Source organism: Ahaetulla prasina, chromosome 2 (genome assembly GCF_028640845.1).
Source record: "Ahaetulla prasina isolate Xishuangbanna chromosome 2, ASM2864084v1, whole genome shotgun sequence".
NCBI lineage: Eukaryota > Metazoa > Chordata > Lepidosauria > Squamata > Colubridae > Ahaetulla > Ahaetulla prasina.
The window spans coordinates 131,054,294-131,069,075 of NC_080540.1; the positions used below are offsets into that span (position 1 = coordinate 131,054,294).

General features: G+C 38.3%; 1 protein-coding gene and 1 non-coding gene across 2 annotated transcripts in view; both read right to left on the bottom strand.

Moving 5' to 3' along the window:
* Window positions 1-522: 522 nt before the first annotated feature.
* The window catches only part of OTOP2 (otopetrin 2), a 62,134-nt gene continuing 47,874 nt past the window's right edge, over window positions 523-14,782 (bottom strand). The window contains exons 2-7 of the mRNA XM_058172894.1: window positions 10,424-10,862; window positions 9,486-9,619; window positions 8,394-8,452; window positions 7,410-7,528; window positions 4,334-5,220; window positions 523-2,720 (exon numbers count right to left, since the gene is read on the bottom strand). Coding sequence (XP_058028877.1) covers window positions 2,550-2,720; window positions 4,334-5,220; window positions 7,410-7,528; window positions 8,394-8,452; window positions 9,486-9,619; window positions 10,424-10,838 — 1,785 coding nt within the window. The 5' untranslated portion in view covers window positions 10,839-10,862 and the 3' untranslated portion in view covers window positions 523-2,549. The remainder of the gene's footprint in view (window positions 2,721-4,333; window positions 5,221-7,409; window positions 7,529-8,393; window positions 8,453-9,485; window positions 9,620-10,423; window positions 10,863-14,782) is intronic.
* On the bottom strand, window positions 9,155-9,257 carry LOC131193753 (U6 spliceosomal RNA). Its single transcript, XR_009154011.1, has one exon. It is a non-coding gene; the product is annotated as a U6 spliceosomal RNA (small nuclear RNA).

Sequence of the window (14,782 nt, forward strand, 5' to 3'; positions counted from 1 at the left end):
AAGGTTGGAGACCCCTATCATATATGATTATTAGATTTAGGCAATACGTTGTTGCTATAGTTGTTGTAAATGATAAGTTCACAGATTCAGAAATAATTGCGGAGAGATATCAAATAGCAAGCACTTAAATATATTCATGAATTCCATGTCACCCTGACTGTGCTGGTTAATGACCACAATAAAGTCTTTCATTGTTTAGTTTCATTTTTGAAATCAGTCCTTTCCCAATCTCCATGGTGGAAATAGCACCGTTGATCACAAAGACTGTTCCTCAACAGGGTGTTTGAAGGAAAACCAAGACATTGTAACACAAGTAAATAACCTGATTCTAAACCCGTGTAATGGACTACCTTTGCCTTTCTTTTGGCTTTCCTATTCTGATATCTACCTCCTGTCATTATGCCATGCTGACTGCAGCCAGATATTTTTCCTACGGTTCCAAAGCTGCTCAGTGGGAAAAAAAATTATTGAAAGCAGGTTAACGAAACAGAAAAATAATAAATTTCAGAAGCAAATAAGATATGCAGGACAAAGTGGAACAATTTCCTTTTATTCTATCATCTGAGATATTTTAACTTCTGCGGAGCCTGTCATCTTTACTCAAGCCATTTTCCAAAATCACATTTCTTTCCATTGTAAATACAATTTCATAAGAAAAAAATGGGACTCTTAAACAGTGCAATTAAATAACTATTATGATGATCAACTACAGCTCTAGTTAAATTCTTCCACAGATTGAAATATGTCAAAAATTCCTCTCATTAGCACAGTTGTTACCTTTTACACTGGAAAGAATTAGATAAGCTCAGTTTTGGGCCATCATTAAAAAGCGTCAGAATACTTCTAGATACAATCCAGTATCAAAGGGGGATTTTCCACCAGATTGGCTTTACATATGCATAAAGTCAAAGATAGTGCTACTATCCTGCTGTGCATGTCAAAGACTGAATTCAGAAAGTCTAACATTGTGGAGAATCTTCTAGTCCTGTTCAATTAATCACCACATTAATCAAATAAGATCTTCATAATCTGTTATTGAAGCTGGAATAGGGAACTCTAATCTTGAAAATTAGGACCAGCAAAATTTATTTACTTTTTGGGAATGAAAACATGTATTCTATTAATTTCTCCTGTTATCAGTTCTGGTTTATGGTCATAAAAAATTAATCTACATGTTTTAAATTTAATACAAAGATGCACAGAACCTGCTCTACTGGTACATCCAAATTTAAGCCTAGGAGAGATGCCTCAACAGTGGCCAAAAAAAGAGAGGATTTTCTAAAGCTATCCTCTCCAACCTGATTGCCAAAGTTCCCATCGCTCCAGCAACATGTCCAAAACTTTTAACATGAAGATAGAAGGGGACAGAAAATAAGGTTTGATGCATGTAAAGGGATAACAAAATTAAGTAAGGTTATTATAAAGGAATAAACTCCATAGGTTCTCATTGATGGCCAATTTCTCTTTTTAATGCTAGGAGGGCTTAGTAACACAATGATAATCTTAAGTCAATGCAGAAGACCTGGCATTATTTATATGACCATTATCCTAAGATGTGAACTACTGTATATACTAAAAGGTGCATGTGTGTGTTTGTGTATAAGATTTTGTTAAGGAAGCACTATCTAACTAATCTAGCTCTAAACTGAGTTGTAGATACTTCATATCATCATCCTAAAAGAGATCCTCCAATGGGATATGAAGGAGAACAATATACCCCTTGCTACAAACTCTGAGGTGAAGCAGCGGAGGAAGTACCACCTTTGGCAGGCTGCCAGTTAAACACTGCTAGAGGATTAAGCTTGGGCATGCGGGGAAGTGTTTTCCTTACGGTGGTTTTCTGGGGCTTCATTTCCCTTTTAATTATCACAATGAGAATCAATAAATATGTACATTTTATAAAAATAGGCTCATTAAAAAAAATCAAAGTATCGTTAAAAACTAACATTTCTTATTACGCTCCTGACAGAATAACCCTTTAGATGGACTCATACAGTCGTCAGGCCCTGATTCAGGACAGCAAGGAAGTCCCATCGAAACCCAGAATGGCTCCAGGATTCTTCTTATCATGTATGAGCTTTAACAGGATTGTATTCCTGAGGCCTTCATACATCACTGGAAAAGGAATTGAAGGGTCAGGAAGGAATCTTATGAAGCCATCCAAATGACACAAAGGCACAGTTACTTTTAACAGTCTTCAACATTCACAAAATTCTTCTTTCAAGGTGTGACTCCTCAGACAGCTCTACTCAAGTCAAAATGTCCTTTAAAGTGACCAGGAGTGAATCTAAGCCTATACAGGGTCCTTGATGTCTGCATTTGTTTTGATAGAAAACAAAAAATAACTGAAGATGATTATCAAGAAAAGGAGTCATTTAAATAGAAAAAAAAGGGGGATTTTGTTTCAGCTATTGTCAGTGATAATGCCCATCAAACCATTGGGCCTGGCGCCCAAAGGACTTCAACCCCCTCAGTGCAGCTCTTTAGGCTTTCAAATCCTGGGTGGTATGAGAAATGTGGTCTCTTCTAAAAAGTTCTTCATTTCTCCATTAGGACATGACGTAGACTTCTGTTAAGCTAGCAACAGCATGCATGCGGTAGAAGATGCCGAAGGGTAAGCAGATGTCCACAATAGCAGCCCACATGGGGTAGCCATAGAATTCAAGCTCTGTGGTATTATCAAATTGCGGCCGGGCTCCAAATGCAGGCATAATCCAGAGCTGTTCGGGAAAGAGACAAAAGTAACAGCACTGTCAGAAAGTAAAAACAAGGAAGAACGAGACTAGCGAGGCACAGTTCTTGATGCAAGAGATACCTCGATGCAAGATTAAACACAGGACAGTCTGATTTTAAGAGCATCAGAAACTATGACGTCTAAATATAAACATTTAACTGACATGCCTCTGCGTCCCTGAATTCTTAAGGCAATGATAGTGATCCAAAGGAGTGTGAAGTACCCTAGAACAGCGTTTCTCAATCTTGGTGGCTTTAAATTGTGTAGACTGCTGGTTGCCGAATTCCGGGAACTGAATTCTTGAGCAACTCTGGGTAGCTCAGAATAACAGCAAGATTGAGGAACACTGCCCTAGAATTTTGTTAATTTTGATTTACCTCAAATATCTATGCCTAATGGACAAGACCCATAAATCTTCTTGTGCAGTGCCACAATCTACTCCCCCCTCCTTCATGCCAGTTTCCCAGAATTTTTCATGAGTGCTAGATGTATATTTCCATTTCCTTTTCCACCACAGAAAGGGTATTACAGCCTTGTCAGGATAAAAATGATGGATGATCCATTATAACGTGTCTTGAGTTCTCTAGAGAAAAGTTGGAATACAACTGCACAAAATGTAAAAATCAGTAATTTATTCAAACTACTTTGGTGCAGTCAAATATGTATGAAAAGCATCAAGAACTGCAAGGCAGCCTTTCACAAGACGAATTCAGCTTTTCCCTTCGTTTGCAATGTGTGCAGAACAACACACCTAATTGTTGTTTATTACTCAGTCCTGCCTTTCCTCTTGCTGCTTGTGCAGCTCCTTTTATTTTAAAAAAGGTGCCACATTTGTATTTATTTGTACAGCTTTTAAACAATTGAAAAACATCTGGAGGAGGAGAGGGAGATGGCTTTGCACTTACTCCGCTTTCCACCAAAACTCAGAACTAGTTTCTCTTAATATAAAATCTGGGAAACTGAACACCATTAAACAGAATCTAGAGAATATTAATTTACTATAACATAGTTGTCAAGTTATGTGCAATTGCTACTCTCTTTAGAATGCTACTTTTAAGAAGGCCAGGAAGAAGTGGATGGCTCAGCTGATCCTTGGCCTTTTTTTGGGATATAGGCATCACCTATCAGATGATATATTTCATACTTCTCTTCCTCTCCTCTTTGTTATCTACCAGTGATGTGAAGCATAGTAAAGAAAACAATACAATGTCCCATGTTTCATTTCCAAGAAGAAGAAAAAAAAGAGAACTGAAATAGTGGTAGCAGCTCCATGTCTTTTCTATTTTCTAATTTGTTTTTCCTTAGTCTATCCTCCCTTCGTTTTTTACACTACTACTCCCAACATCCCTAACTAACTTGGCTGCAACTCTTGGGCATGTTTGCTAAAGATTGGGTGTGTGTATGTTTGTTGAAGTTATAGTTGAGACAATTCAATAAGATCACAAAGCTTTGTGTTTCAGTGTGAAGGTGTTTTGGTGAAATAACAGGATTGAAGCTAGCTCTACCTTTTACTATTTGACAAGAACAAAGGAATCCTACTCATCTACATACTTTTGCTGACTAATCCAATTTTGGCTCAAATAAAATGGTCCTACTTACAATTACATTACACAAGAGCAGGAATAATGAGCTTTCTTTTAAGAATCTCCTCCGCCAGCTCACTTTCTTGGAGACACCGATGGACCGTGTTATTTCATGAGGAGCCTGGATGGCTAGCCCTGGAGATGTTGCTGATAAAGCGTTTCCATTTTCAGGGATGCGAAGTGATACAGCATTTAAGTTGACAAAAGTGAGACCATAAATGTCCTTCTCCTGATGGTCCACTTTGCTTTCCCCTTTTAAGGGCTGCCGATGGAGGCCTTCAATTACGAAAATGTTCTGGAAAGTGTGCTGGGCAATCATCAGCAAGGAATAGGTCAAGTTGAGGGCATTGATCGTGTCCCTTGGTGAACTGGCCACAGTGGCCACAATAGAATAATAGGAAATGGCATATTGTCCTAAGGCTGCACCCATTAATAAGGCCACATCAAGTGTTCTAGTTGGATTCTTCTCACGGTCCATGTCTCTCTTGTCAAATCTGTAAACAATGGAGCCACCCACAGAGACGAGCGACATCAGGCTCAGGCAGACAATATTGAAAGTGTAGTACATGGTGAGCACTTGATTCTTCACGTTAGCTTTGTTTTTCGAATTGATCTTGATTTCATACACAATCAGGATTGCTATGCCAGATGCCATGATCAAGAGTCCCATTATGAAACCCAAAAAGTAAGTCCTCTTGAAAAGCTTAAACTTGAGGTGATGAATATGGTTGGAATGGTGGTCCATGATGCGGCCAACGTTCTTCCACATTACATAGATCATGGCAGAAGCAAACAGGCTGTACTCAATATTGAAAGGATACAGCCAAAAGTAACCATTTTTGAAGATTTGGCAGATGTTACTTTTGCAACCACAGTTGTCAGAGAAGCCTTCTTTTAGATCAACTGCAGAGAGAGAAGGAAAGCAGGTCAAGATTAGCTCAGGAAGTTTTGTTTTTAATTTTTTTTGATTGAAAATGACATTGATCAAAAATTTTGAATGGTACTGAAATAAGAGGACTATTCTCAGAGCCAACTCTTATGATCTTTCAAAATTCAACCGAAGGAGATTTTTGAATTACTTTTCAATCTCTCCTCTCCTTCAAGGGGGATTAAACCAGGGATGAAATCCAGCAGGTTCTGACAGGTTTTGGAGAACAGGTAGTGGAAATTTTGAGCAGTTCGGAGAACCAGCAGTGGAAATTTTGAGTACCGTATTTTTCGGAGTATAAGACGCACCTTTCCCCCCCAAAAAGAGGGTGAAAATCTGGGTGCGTCTTATACTCTGAATGTAGCCCCTTCCAGCTTCTCAAACGGAGGTTATAGAGGCTGAAAAAAAGCATTAGGAACAGAGCTTCAGAAAAGCAGCCCCCAAACAGAGCTTCAGAGGTTTTTTTTCTGAAGCTGTTTCAGACGCTTTCAGAGTCAGAAAAAAAGCAAGGCACAGAGCTCATAATCAAGGAACCTGTTGCTAAAATTCACCTCTGGAGCAGCTGATTGGAGGTATTCCAGGAGGCAGATCCACCTGCCAATCAGTTTTTTTCTTACTTTCCTCCCCAAAAACTAAGGTGCATCTTATACTCAAAAAAATACTGTAGTTCAGAGAACTGGCAAATGCCACTTCTGACTGGCCCCAGAATGGCGTGGGAATGGAAATTTTGAAGTATCCTTCCCCTGCCACGCCCACCAAGCCACACCATGCCCACCAAGCCACATCTATGTTTCTTCATAGCCACTGATCTATGTTTCTTCATGTATTATTCTTGTGATATGCATTACGCCCACAAGTATCTCTTTTACCAAAATAGAGATTATCTATCTGCCTGGTTCAATAAACTCATGAAGAGATGTCCTGCATTCTTTTTCTTTAATAGATCAAGGAGGAATGGACCTGGAAATCTTTTCTGCAACTGCCCCATCAATAATCTGTATGACCCACACATTCCCATCTCTCTCCAGAACAACAAAAATCTGGCTTTTTAGGAAAGTGGATTTACAGTTTAAATACAGTAATATAGATTGTCTGGAGACTTGAAGTATATTTGGGCCAGCTGATTATATTTTTATTGGTTTATAATATTTATCTTATTCTTTAATGGATTTATTTACATGTTAGCCACCCACTCTGGAGCCATATGGCTAATTATAAAAAGATGAACAAATAAAGGACAGGTAGTCTTCCACTTATAATAATTCATTTAATGACCATTCAAAATTACAATGGCACTGAAATGTGAGACTTATGACCATTTTTCACACTTATGACCTTTGCAGCATCCCCATGGTCACGTGATCAAAATTTGGACACTTGGCAACAGGTTCACATTTATGATGGTTGCACTGTCCTGGGGTCATGTGATCCTCTTTTGCAACTTTCTGACCAGCAAAATCAATGGGGAAGCCAGATTCACTTTACAACTTTGTTACTAACTTAGCAACACTGGTGATTCACTTAACAACTGCGGCAAGAAAGGTTGTAAAATGAGGCAAAACCCACTTAACAAATGTCTCACTTACCAATAGAAACGTTGTGCTCAATTGTGGTCATAAGTCAAGGACTACCTGTATATGTGTTTATTTGGGATCGAGAAAGAGATAAGCCTCGAAGGGTTTGAGCTCTACATTCCTTTATTTTTTTTAATTTACTGCCTCTGTTACTTGTTACCTGTTAGACTGTGTCCCTGTTTGATAATGATCAATGCGAGGAAAGAGAAGAGAGAACCCAACCAAATCCTCCTAACACTGAAAGACAGTTTTCCATAAAGCAGGGGTCCCCAACCATCGGCCCACTACTAGGCTGCAGCCTGTTGAAACTGGGCTGCACGAGTGATGGGCAAGTGTGCATGTGCACACGCATGCAAGGCTCCACTCGCATGAGTGGCGGGCCAGTGGTGAGCAAGCATGCATGCCCGTGTGAAGTTCCATTGTGCTCACATGCTGTGTGGATGGAGTTGTGGATGGAGATGTGCACGGGTACTCCTGCCACTCACACGTTGGGCCTGGTTGCCAAGGAAGAAAGATCGTGGACCTCTGCCTTAAAGTAATGCCCTCTAGGTTCATTTTATCACAATTCTTATGTTTCCCAGTCAACGTACCCATCCGGTGTGATATATTTCCATCTGGTTTTTTTGATTCAGCCTTATGCACTGATTCATCTGTTACAGCTGACATCCACACTGCTAGATTGGTGGTTAAGATGAGCATCAGTCCACATCTATCATAGAAAAATGGAGAATTTTGGTTTAATGAATAAGCTCTGTTCATTCCAAACACCCAACCCATCTCTGGAGACAGAGCAAGTAAACAGTAGTGATCAACCTTAACTGAAATACTTTAAGGATATTAGTAATTTAATTACATTCCAAAATGAGTCTAACTTTTCTGCTTGCAAATATTTCTCAAAAAGCTTCTTCCTTTTGATATAAATTCTTTTCGGTTGGCTAATATAGCATCCTTAGGGCCTGTCGTATTACTCTGTGCACCATGTCATATTACAGAGTAGCAATTGGCAAGTGATTGTTCATTGTACTAAATGAACACAGTAGACTAAACTATAAAGCAGGTTTGATATAATTTTAAAAAACCATGTTAAAACTAGGACACTACCAAAATGTAAAGGAAAATCCTGGCTGTGTTATTATTCATTTTTATTTATTAATGAAATTTATTTGCTGCCCATCCTGTTTTGAAATGAGTATCCCACCCATGGATTAAGGATTTAGGGGCTCTCAAATTTGGTAAACTTGGCTCTCCAAGTTTGCCCACTTTTACTCTAAAGCAAGAAAATACTCTATTCAGAATTATCACCAGCTGTGATATTTAATCTTTTTACATCATATTACCCAATGGAAAAAAATTCAGAAAAGTGAAAAAGACAAGTCCTCCAGAAATCCTTCCCAGATCCAACATGACCCTTGGAAAAGGTCTTTTACTTTCTTTGTTGGACATTATCGCTAATATTACTACAGATAATGCACTGAGATTCTGTCTGCCCAAACCCATCCTATTTTTCATTCAGTCAATGACACCTGCAGCTTAACAAGATTGAAAGACATATTGTTGAATGATCTTGATCTTACCTGGTAAGATCCAAATGTACATGAACACAGTCTTTGGCAGAGACCCACAGAAAATAAGTCTGGAAAGAAAAAAAAATGCAAGTTTTAAATTTGCTTTCTATAGCATCTTGTTATCCTGGGCATGACCAGGATAGAGTTTCCTCGATTTATTGGAACACATTTTGCAAGATTTTGCTATCCAAATACTAAAACACTTATTGTTACTAATTACAACATAGATCCCAGACTTTTTGATATATTTCAAGATTTGTTACATTTTAATTAGCTACCACATCTCACAACCAGATTATAGATTATTTAATGTTGGGAAGCACCAGTCTGGCAGGGAAGAGGGATTAAGCATGGAGCTAGCCTGGAGTCACTGTGCAACTGCAAAAGGGCTGTGATTGAAGCCCCTCCCCTCCTCTTCCCCCCCAAGTTCCTTGAAGCCTTATCTAATTGTTCCCAGAAGTAGGCTGCCAGACTGGGTAGATTTCTGTATTATAGATAGAATCTAATAAAGTAGCTAGTTTAAATCCTGCACATGTGGGTCTGATTGTTTGTGCCTGACATTTAATTATACTTGAAATAGTTATTTATTTATTTATTTAGTTAGTTATTAATTATACTTGAAATATTTATTTATTTATTTCGTCAAGCATGTATAAATTAACAGATATTAACAGATATAAACACGATTATGAATACAGGAAATGGATACAGATAAATGGGGACAGTAGGACAGGGGCAGTAGGCACGTTGGTGCGCTTATGCAAGCCCCTAAAAATATGGAACGCTTCACCAATTTGCGTGTCATCCTTGCACAAGGGCCATGCTAATCTTCTCTGTATCGTTCCAATTTTAGTATATGTGCTGCCGAAGCGCATATATATATTGGTGCACACAAACCAATTGTTTTCCTATGCTTATTCTAAGGAACAAAATATTACTGCAATTCAAGCTACCTCTTAAACTGAATAGCACCCTCCTACCATTTAAAGTCTATTCAAGCTTTATCTAGCTTTTATTTTCTCCCTGCTCTATGCCTCCCCCAACCAATTAGTATTTGATTGCATATAAATATGGTTAAATATATAACAGTTACAAACTCACCTGGACAATTACAAACACAGCCTGCACAATTGGATACATGATTTTGATGACTGGTACGCACTGGTAGTAACTGAAGTATCCTGTCTTGAATATATCCATCACCAATGTGAGGATTGCAAACAAGACCAAGCCACCTGTTTTGGAAAACAAATGTCATTATCTTCCCATAATAAATACACAAGCCAAACTCTTTAATTTAGTTCTATGAAGCTCACAGCCAGGACAAATCTTCCTCATCCCAGGAAAGAAGACAAGGGATGCCCCAATTCTGCCAAAACCCCAAGCCCTATTTTATTGCACTACTAAACTTGTAAAATTGATTGATTAGTCTATAAATCTTCCCTTGAGCAAGTGTGGTGTCCAACTTCAATGTTAGGGTTAAACCTTCTTTTCTACAAATAATGTTTAGGAGCAGCAGCAGTCTTTCAAATCCTTAGGGCTAATTTATTCCAGAAGTAAGCACCATTTCCAACTTTTCACTGAGCCCTGAGAGACTTATGATAGACTTGTTATCATTTTGCTCAGACAAGAGACCTGAGTTGACTGCTCACTTCTATAATTTTCAATCCATACTCCTTGTATGCTTGTCCAGAATACCATATTTAATCGTATCTTAGCTATACACAATCAAGCTTGAAGTGGATCCAAGACCTAGCTTAGGAGCTCCCTGAACATTAGTGAGCTCTAATTAGAGCCTAACTCTCCAGAGCTGTGATCAATTTGATTCACAGTTTCCTTCCGGGTACTCATTTACTCACAAGCATTTAACATTTTGAATCTTATAAATGTGATGGGAGCCACTGAGATTTTTTTTTAAACAAACATGGGTAGGACTGATGCACTGATAAACCCAGCACTCCTCCAGCATGACAATATTGGCTGTGCTTTGCTTTGCCTCTTATCAAATCAAAAGTATGCTTTAACCAGCGTCTCCTTACCTCTTAGCCAGATAGGGCCTGCGTGATTGTCTTTGTAAGGGATGGCAGCCTGCCGCTTGGAGGTACTGAAGATATAGAACAGCATCCAGATGATGCCAATCAGCATCACAATGGTGAGCATGAAAAAGGCATCATAGTCATGCAGTTTGACATTTTTGAATGCCCCACCACTGACAAGAGTGCATGCTAGTAGCATCAGGTTGATGGCTAGCAGGATAGAGAAAACACGCCCGCCTTTTTTCCAAACTTCCTTGGGGCTGTGCGGCAAAGAGATAGAGGAGAATCTATGTATATGTTGGCCAACAGGTGGTAAATGATCAGGACTAAAGCTGCTCTTGTCATCCTTCTGGCCGGAACCCATGATGGAACCTTCACGTTTGATCTCACTGTCTTTCCTTGAAGACACGTTGGTCATGGTTTAACCGACACTAAAATAGAGCTGCCAGCATAAAGGAAAACAGAGAAAGAGAGAATGTGAGAACACTTCAGGACAAAATATATTCTTTTATACCAGAGTCCAGGTTTCTTTCAAGTTTAGGCTAATGGTGATAAAATGGTTTAGACTTGAGTTTAACTCATAGAATCATCTATTACAATGTCCTTCCTGTCAAAGACTACTTCAGCTTCAATTGCAACAATACACGAGCAAAAAATAGATTTAAGCTTAATGTTAACCGCTCCAATCTTGATTGCAGAAAATATGACTTCAGTAACAGAGTTGTTAATGCTTGGAATACACTACCTGACTCTGTGGTCTCTTCTCAAAATCCCCAAAGCTTCAACCAAAAACTATCTACTATTGACCTCACCCTATTCCTAAGAAGTCTGTAAGGGGCGTGCATAAGAGCACCAGCATGCCTACCGTTCCTGTCCTATTGTTTCCTTTCATTATATCCAATTAATATAGTTATTACATACTCATGCTTATATATATGCTTATATATTGTATAGTTATTTCATGCTCATGTTTATATATACTGTGTGACAAAAATAAATAAATAAATAAAATATTAGGCAGATGGAATGGAAAGCTGAATTGCAAAATGTAAGTCTAGATACAACCTGAGTCAGGATTTCTCAATAAAATTTGGATAGAATTTCTTATATAATCCTTTCATTTTGAATGAAAGCCCATTTTGTTGTTCATATCTCATTATGATAGATGTAACGACTTACAATATTTTGGTGAGACTTCTTTTAAATGTATTTATATTTAAAAAACCCTATAGAGGTATTTGTTTTCTTACCTGCTGAGTGAACATTCTCTTTCTCTAACTCTAACAAATCAATTTCCCTTTTGATACCTTATTTGTTGACCAACAATTTAATTAATTTTTGAAATTGAGGCCTCCATTTTCTGAACCCGATTCAAACCACATCATGATCCATCAGTGAAAAGCTGGAACAAACTCTGAGCTTCCATCATCTCTTCTGGAGCTTGTGCCTCCAGATAAGCCTGGCTTATTTCTCAGCTGTAAAGTCAGGCTCATTATTAACACATAACAAATCCACTATGTGCTTAGCAAGCTCCCTTAATTCCTTTTCTGGTCTGCAAGAATTGGGGCAAGCTATTTTGGACTGGAGACTATGGCTCCCAGAAGAACAGAAATCACCATAGACAAAATGCCATACTGCAAACACTTCTTTACACCGAATCAAAAGCAAAACGTATCTCAGGATATGCATTGAGGAAAAACAAACCTCTAATTCAAGCCAATAAGAGATAATAAGGGGTCCTTGGTGCTCTCTGAGCTTGCTTGTTTTCTTGCAGACATTTTATTATCCTAACTAGGTAACATCATCAGTACTAGCACTGATGATGTTACCTAGTTAGAGTAATGAAACTTCTGCAAGAAAACAAGCAAGCTCAGAGAGCACCAAGGACCCCTCATTTCAACCCTGAGCTACAAATATTCTCCTTTAAAGATAGATATTTTTTTAAAAATTTACATTTATATCCCGCCCTTCTCCGAACCATTCAAACTTCTGTTCTGAACCATTCATTTGCATCACCATACATCACCAGTCTATGCATGTCCATTCAGAAGTAAATCCTATTGCAGTCACTATGACTTAGTAGTCCCAAATCACTAGGTTTAAAATTGGGGCTGTATAAAACACGAGTCCCATGGAATGAGAGGGACACAAAATGAAAATAAAAAGTATAAAAGTTAGACCCTTTACTAATATTAATCTCAGCATCTATATAGCTAGGCAGATGAGAACGAGAACCATGGTTTTAGCTGAGCATCATTCCACCAACCTTTCTAACTTCAAGTCGGCTTGTTGTTCTCACCACTTTTGCACAAGCTTCCTTTTTGCCCCAGTTCACAACAGCCCTGAAATTTATATTTGTTCGGATGTCTTTTGATTTACACCATTAGTGAGGTTGACAGGATTGCTTCATAAATGTCTCAGAAAGGCTTACAGGACCCATTTTGTGCCTGAAGTAGGTTTAGGGGGAAAAAAACACCACGTGAGAGATATCGGGATCAAGGTTACTTGATATGAAAATGGGAAGAAATCATCATAAAAAGCCTGCCAACAAAAGCAGAAGTCCAAAAATTTATAAAAAGCTACATGGGAAATTGTTCTTAATTTAGAATCTACCTGTCAATCCTAAAAAAAAAAAAAGGTTCTCTCACGTGACACTTCTGCATGTCATGTTTTCTAAAAGGCAGAAGTCTAAGGTAACAAAAACTTCAGATGCTGATGTTTGTATGTTGAAGGACAACCTTGGACCTTTTTCTATGAGGTGTCAAAGATGTGTGTCCCTTCCCCTCTCCCTTCTGAAACCACATCAAGCCAGACTTTTACACGATGACTTGCTAACTAAGCCATAGAATCTAATTCATACATTTTGTTGAGCCAGTATAAACCCCATATTGGTGTAATGTTATATGTAAACCAGCCATTCTCTGGAATAAGTCACTTCCCAACTGATGTGACATTCAACAAGAGGATGAACATTCAAGAGCTCCCCCCCCCCCCAATTTTGAACACAGTTAGGTTAAGGTAACATCCTTTGCAAATAACCATTGTTTGCATTTGAATACTCTAGACTAAAATGTAATTGCATATTTAATGGGTTTAAGTACTAAGCAAACTTAGGTAATTCAATAAATTACATCACAAAGGTTAGTGTGCTATATAAACAACCATTGTGACTTAATTAAATTCTAGATTAAAGAGTTCTGGATTCAAGTCCCCTGCTTGGACACTACGCTCCCAGATGGACTCTTGGCCTACCTTACATATTTGTTCCAAGAGAAAAGCGCAATGGGAAGAATGCCTAGGGAAAAGGCCCTGAATTCTTATAAAAAAAGGCAGAAAGTAAATCTAAGGATATAAATTCCAAATTAGCAAAGATATGCCTAGCAGTAAACCTAGAAAAGTGGCAGACAGGTCCAGCAGGCATTGGGGAAGATGTTTACATCTATCAGAAGAAAAGCCTCAGCTTGCTGCTCCCTCCCATTGGGGAATTTATAGCCTTCAGACTCCCAGCATTCTCAGACCACACAACCAATGGTGACAAAGGCTGCAAGCTGTAGTTCCGGCAATATTTTGAAGCCTGTAAGTTTCCCATCCAATTAAAATTTGATCTGTGCAAATCACCAACTGAAGCTTTTTGAGATGATGATAGTGATCAACTGCTAAGGCCCACTACTGTTAAAGAGACACTGTTGAAAAAGGGATTGTCTTCCTTCCATTCTTTTTTAGTGCAAGAAACAATTACAGTTGGGAAGTAAATGTATGCTATTTCATTTGAAAGCCTAGTGTTTTTTTTTGTCAGAATTTCACATCTTGGATTACTTGGAAGTTTGTTATTTTTCCAGCAAAAGTCAGGAATAGTGACTGTTCATTAATCAATGTCATGTCACCTTTGCATCTTAAAGGGAAAAAACTTAAAAGTTGTTAAGTTTCCTTAGCTAGTCTTTAACACAGGGCTGTCAAAGTCCCGGCCCATGGGCTGGATGCATCACGCGCTGTCCATGCCCACACCTGGTTCAGCGAAGAAGAAAAGTCATGATATGTCATGTGACACCATCATAACAACGTGAGTTTGACACCCCTGCTTTAACATATCATTAATTCAAAAAGGAAGAAACTATTGGAAGAAATAATGCTTCTGGTAATTAATATTAAAAACAAACATAAGGAAAATGTCCTATAAATAATAAATAGTTTGCCAATTGTCAAAATGCTACAAGAGTTACAAGTTTGCATATTTTGTGTGTGCTGTTGCTCAGTTGTGGAGTTTGGATTTTATTTCTCATAAAAGGTTCCCCATGAATTTTATTTTCCAACTAGAGCAGACATTTTAGCTGCCCATAGCATTACTTCACCGTTAGGATGATA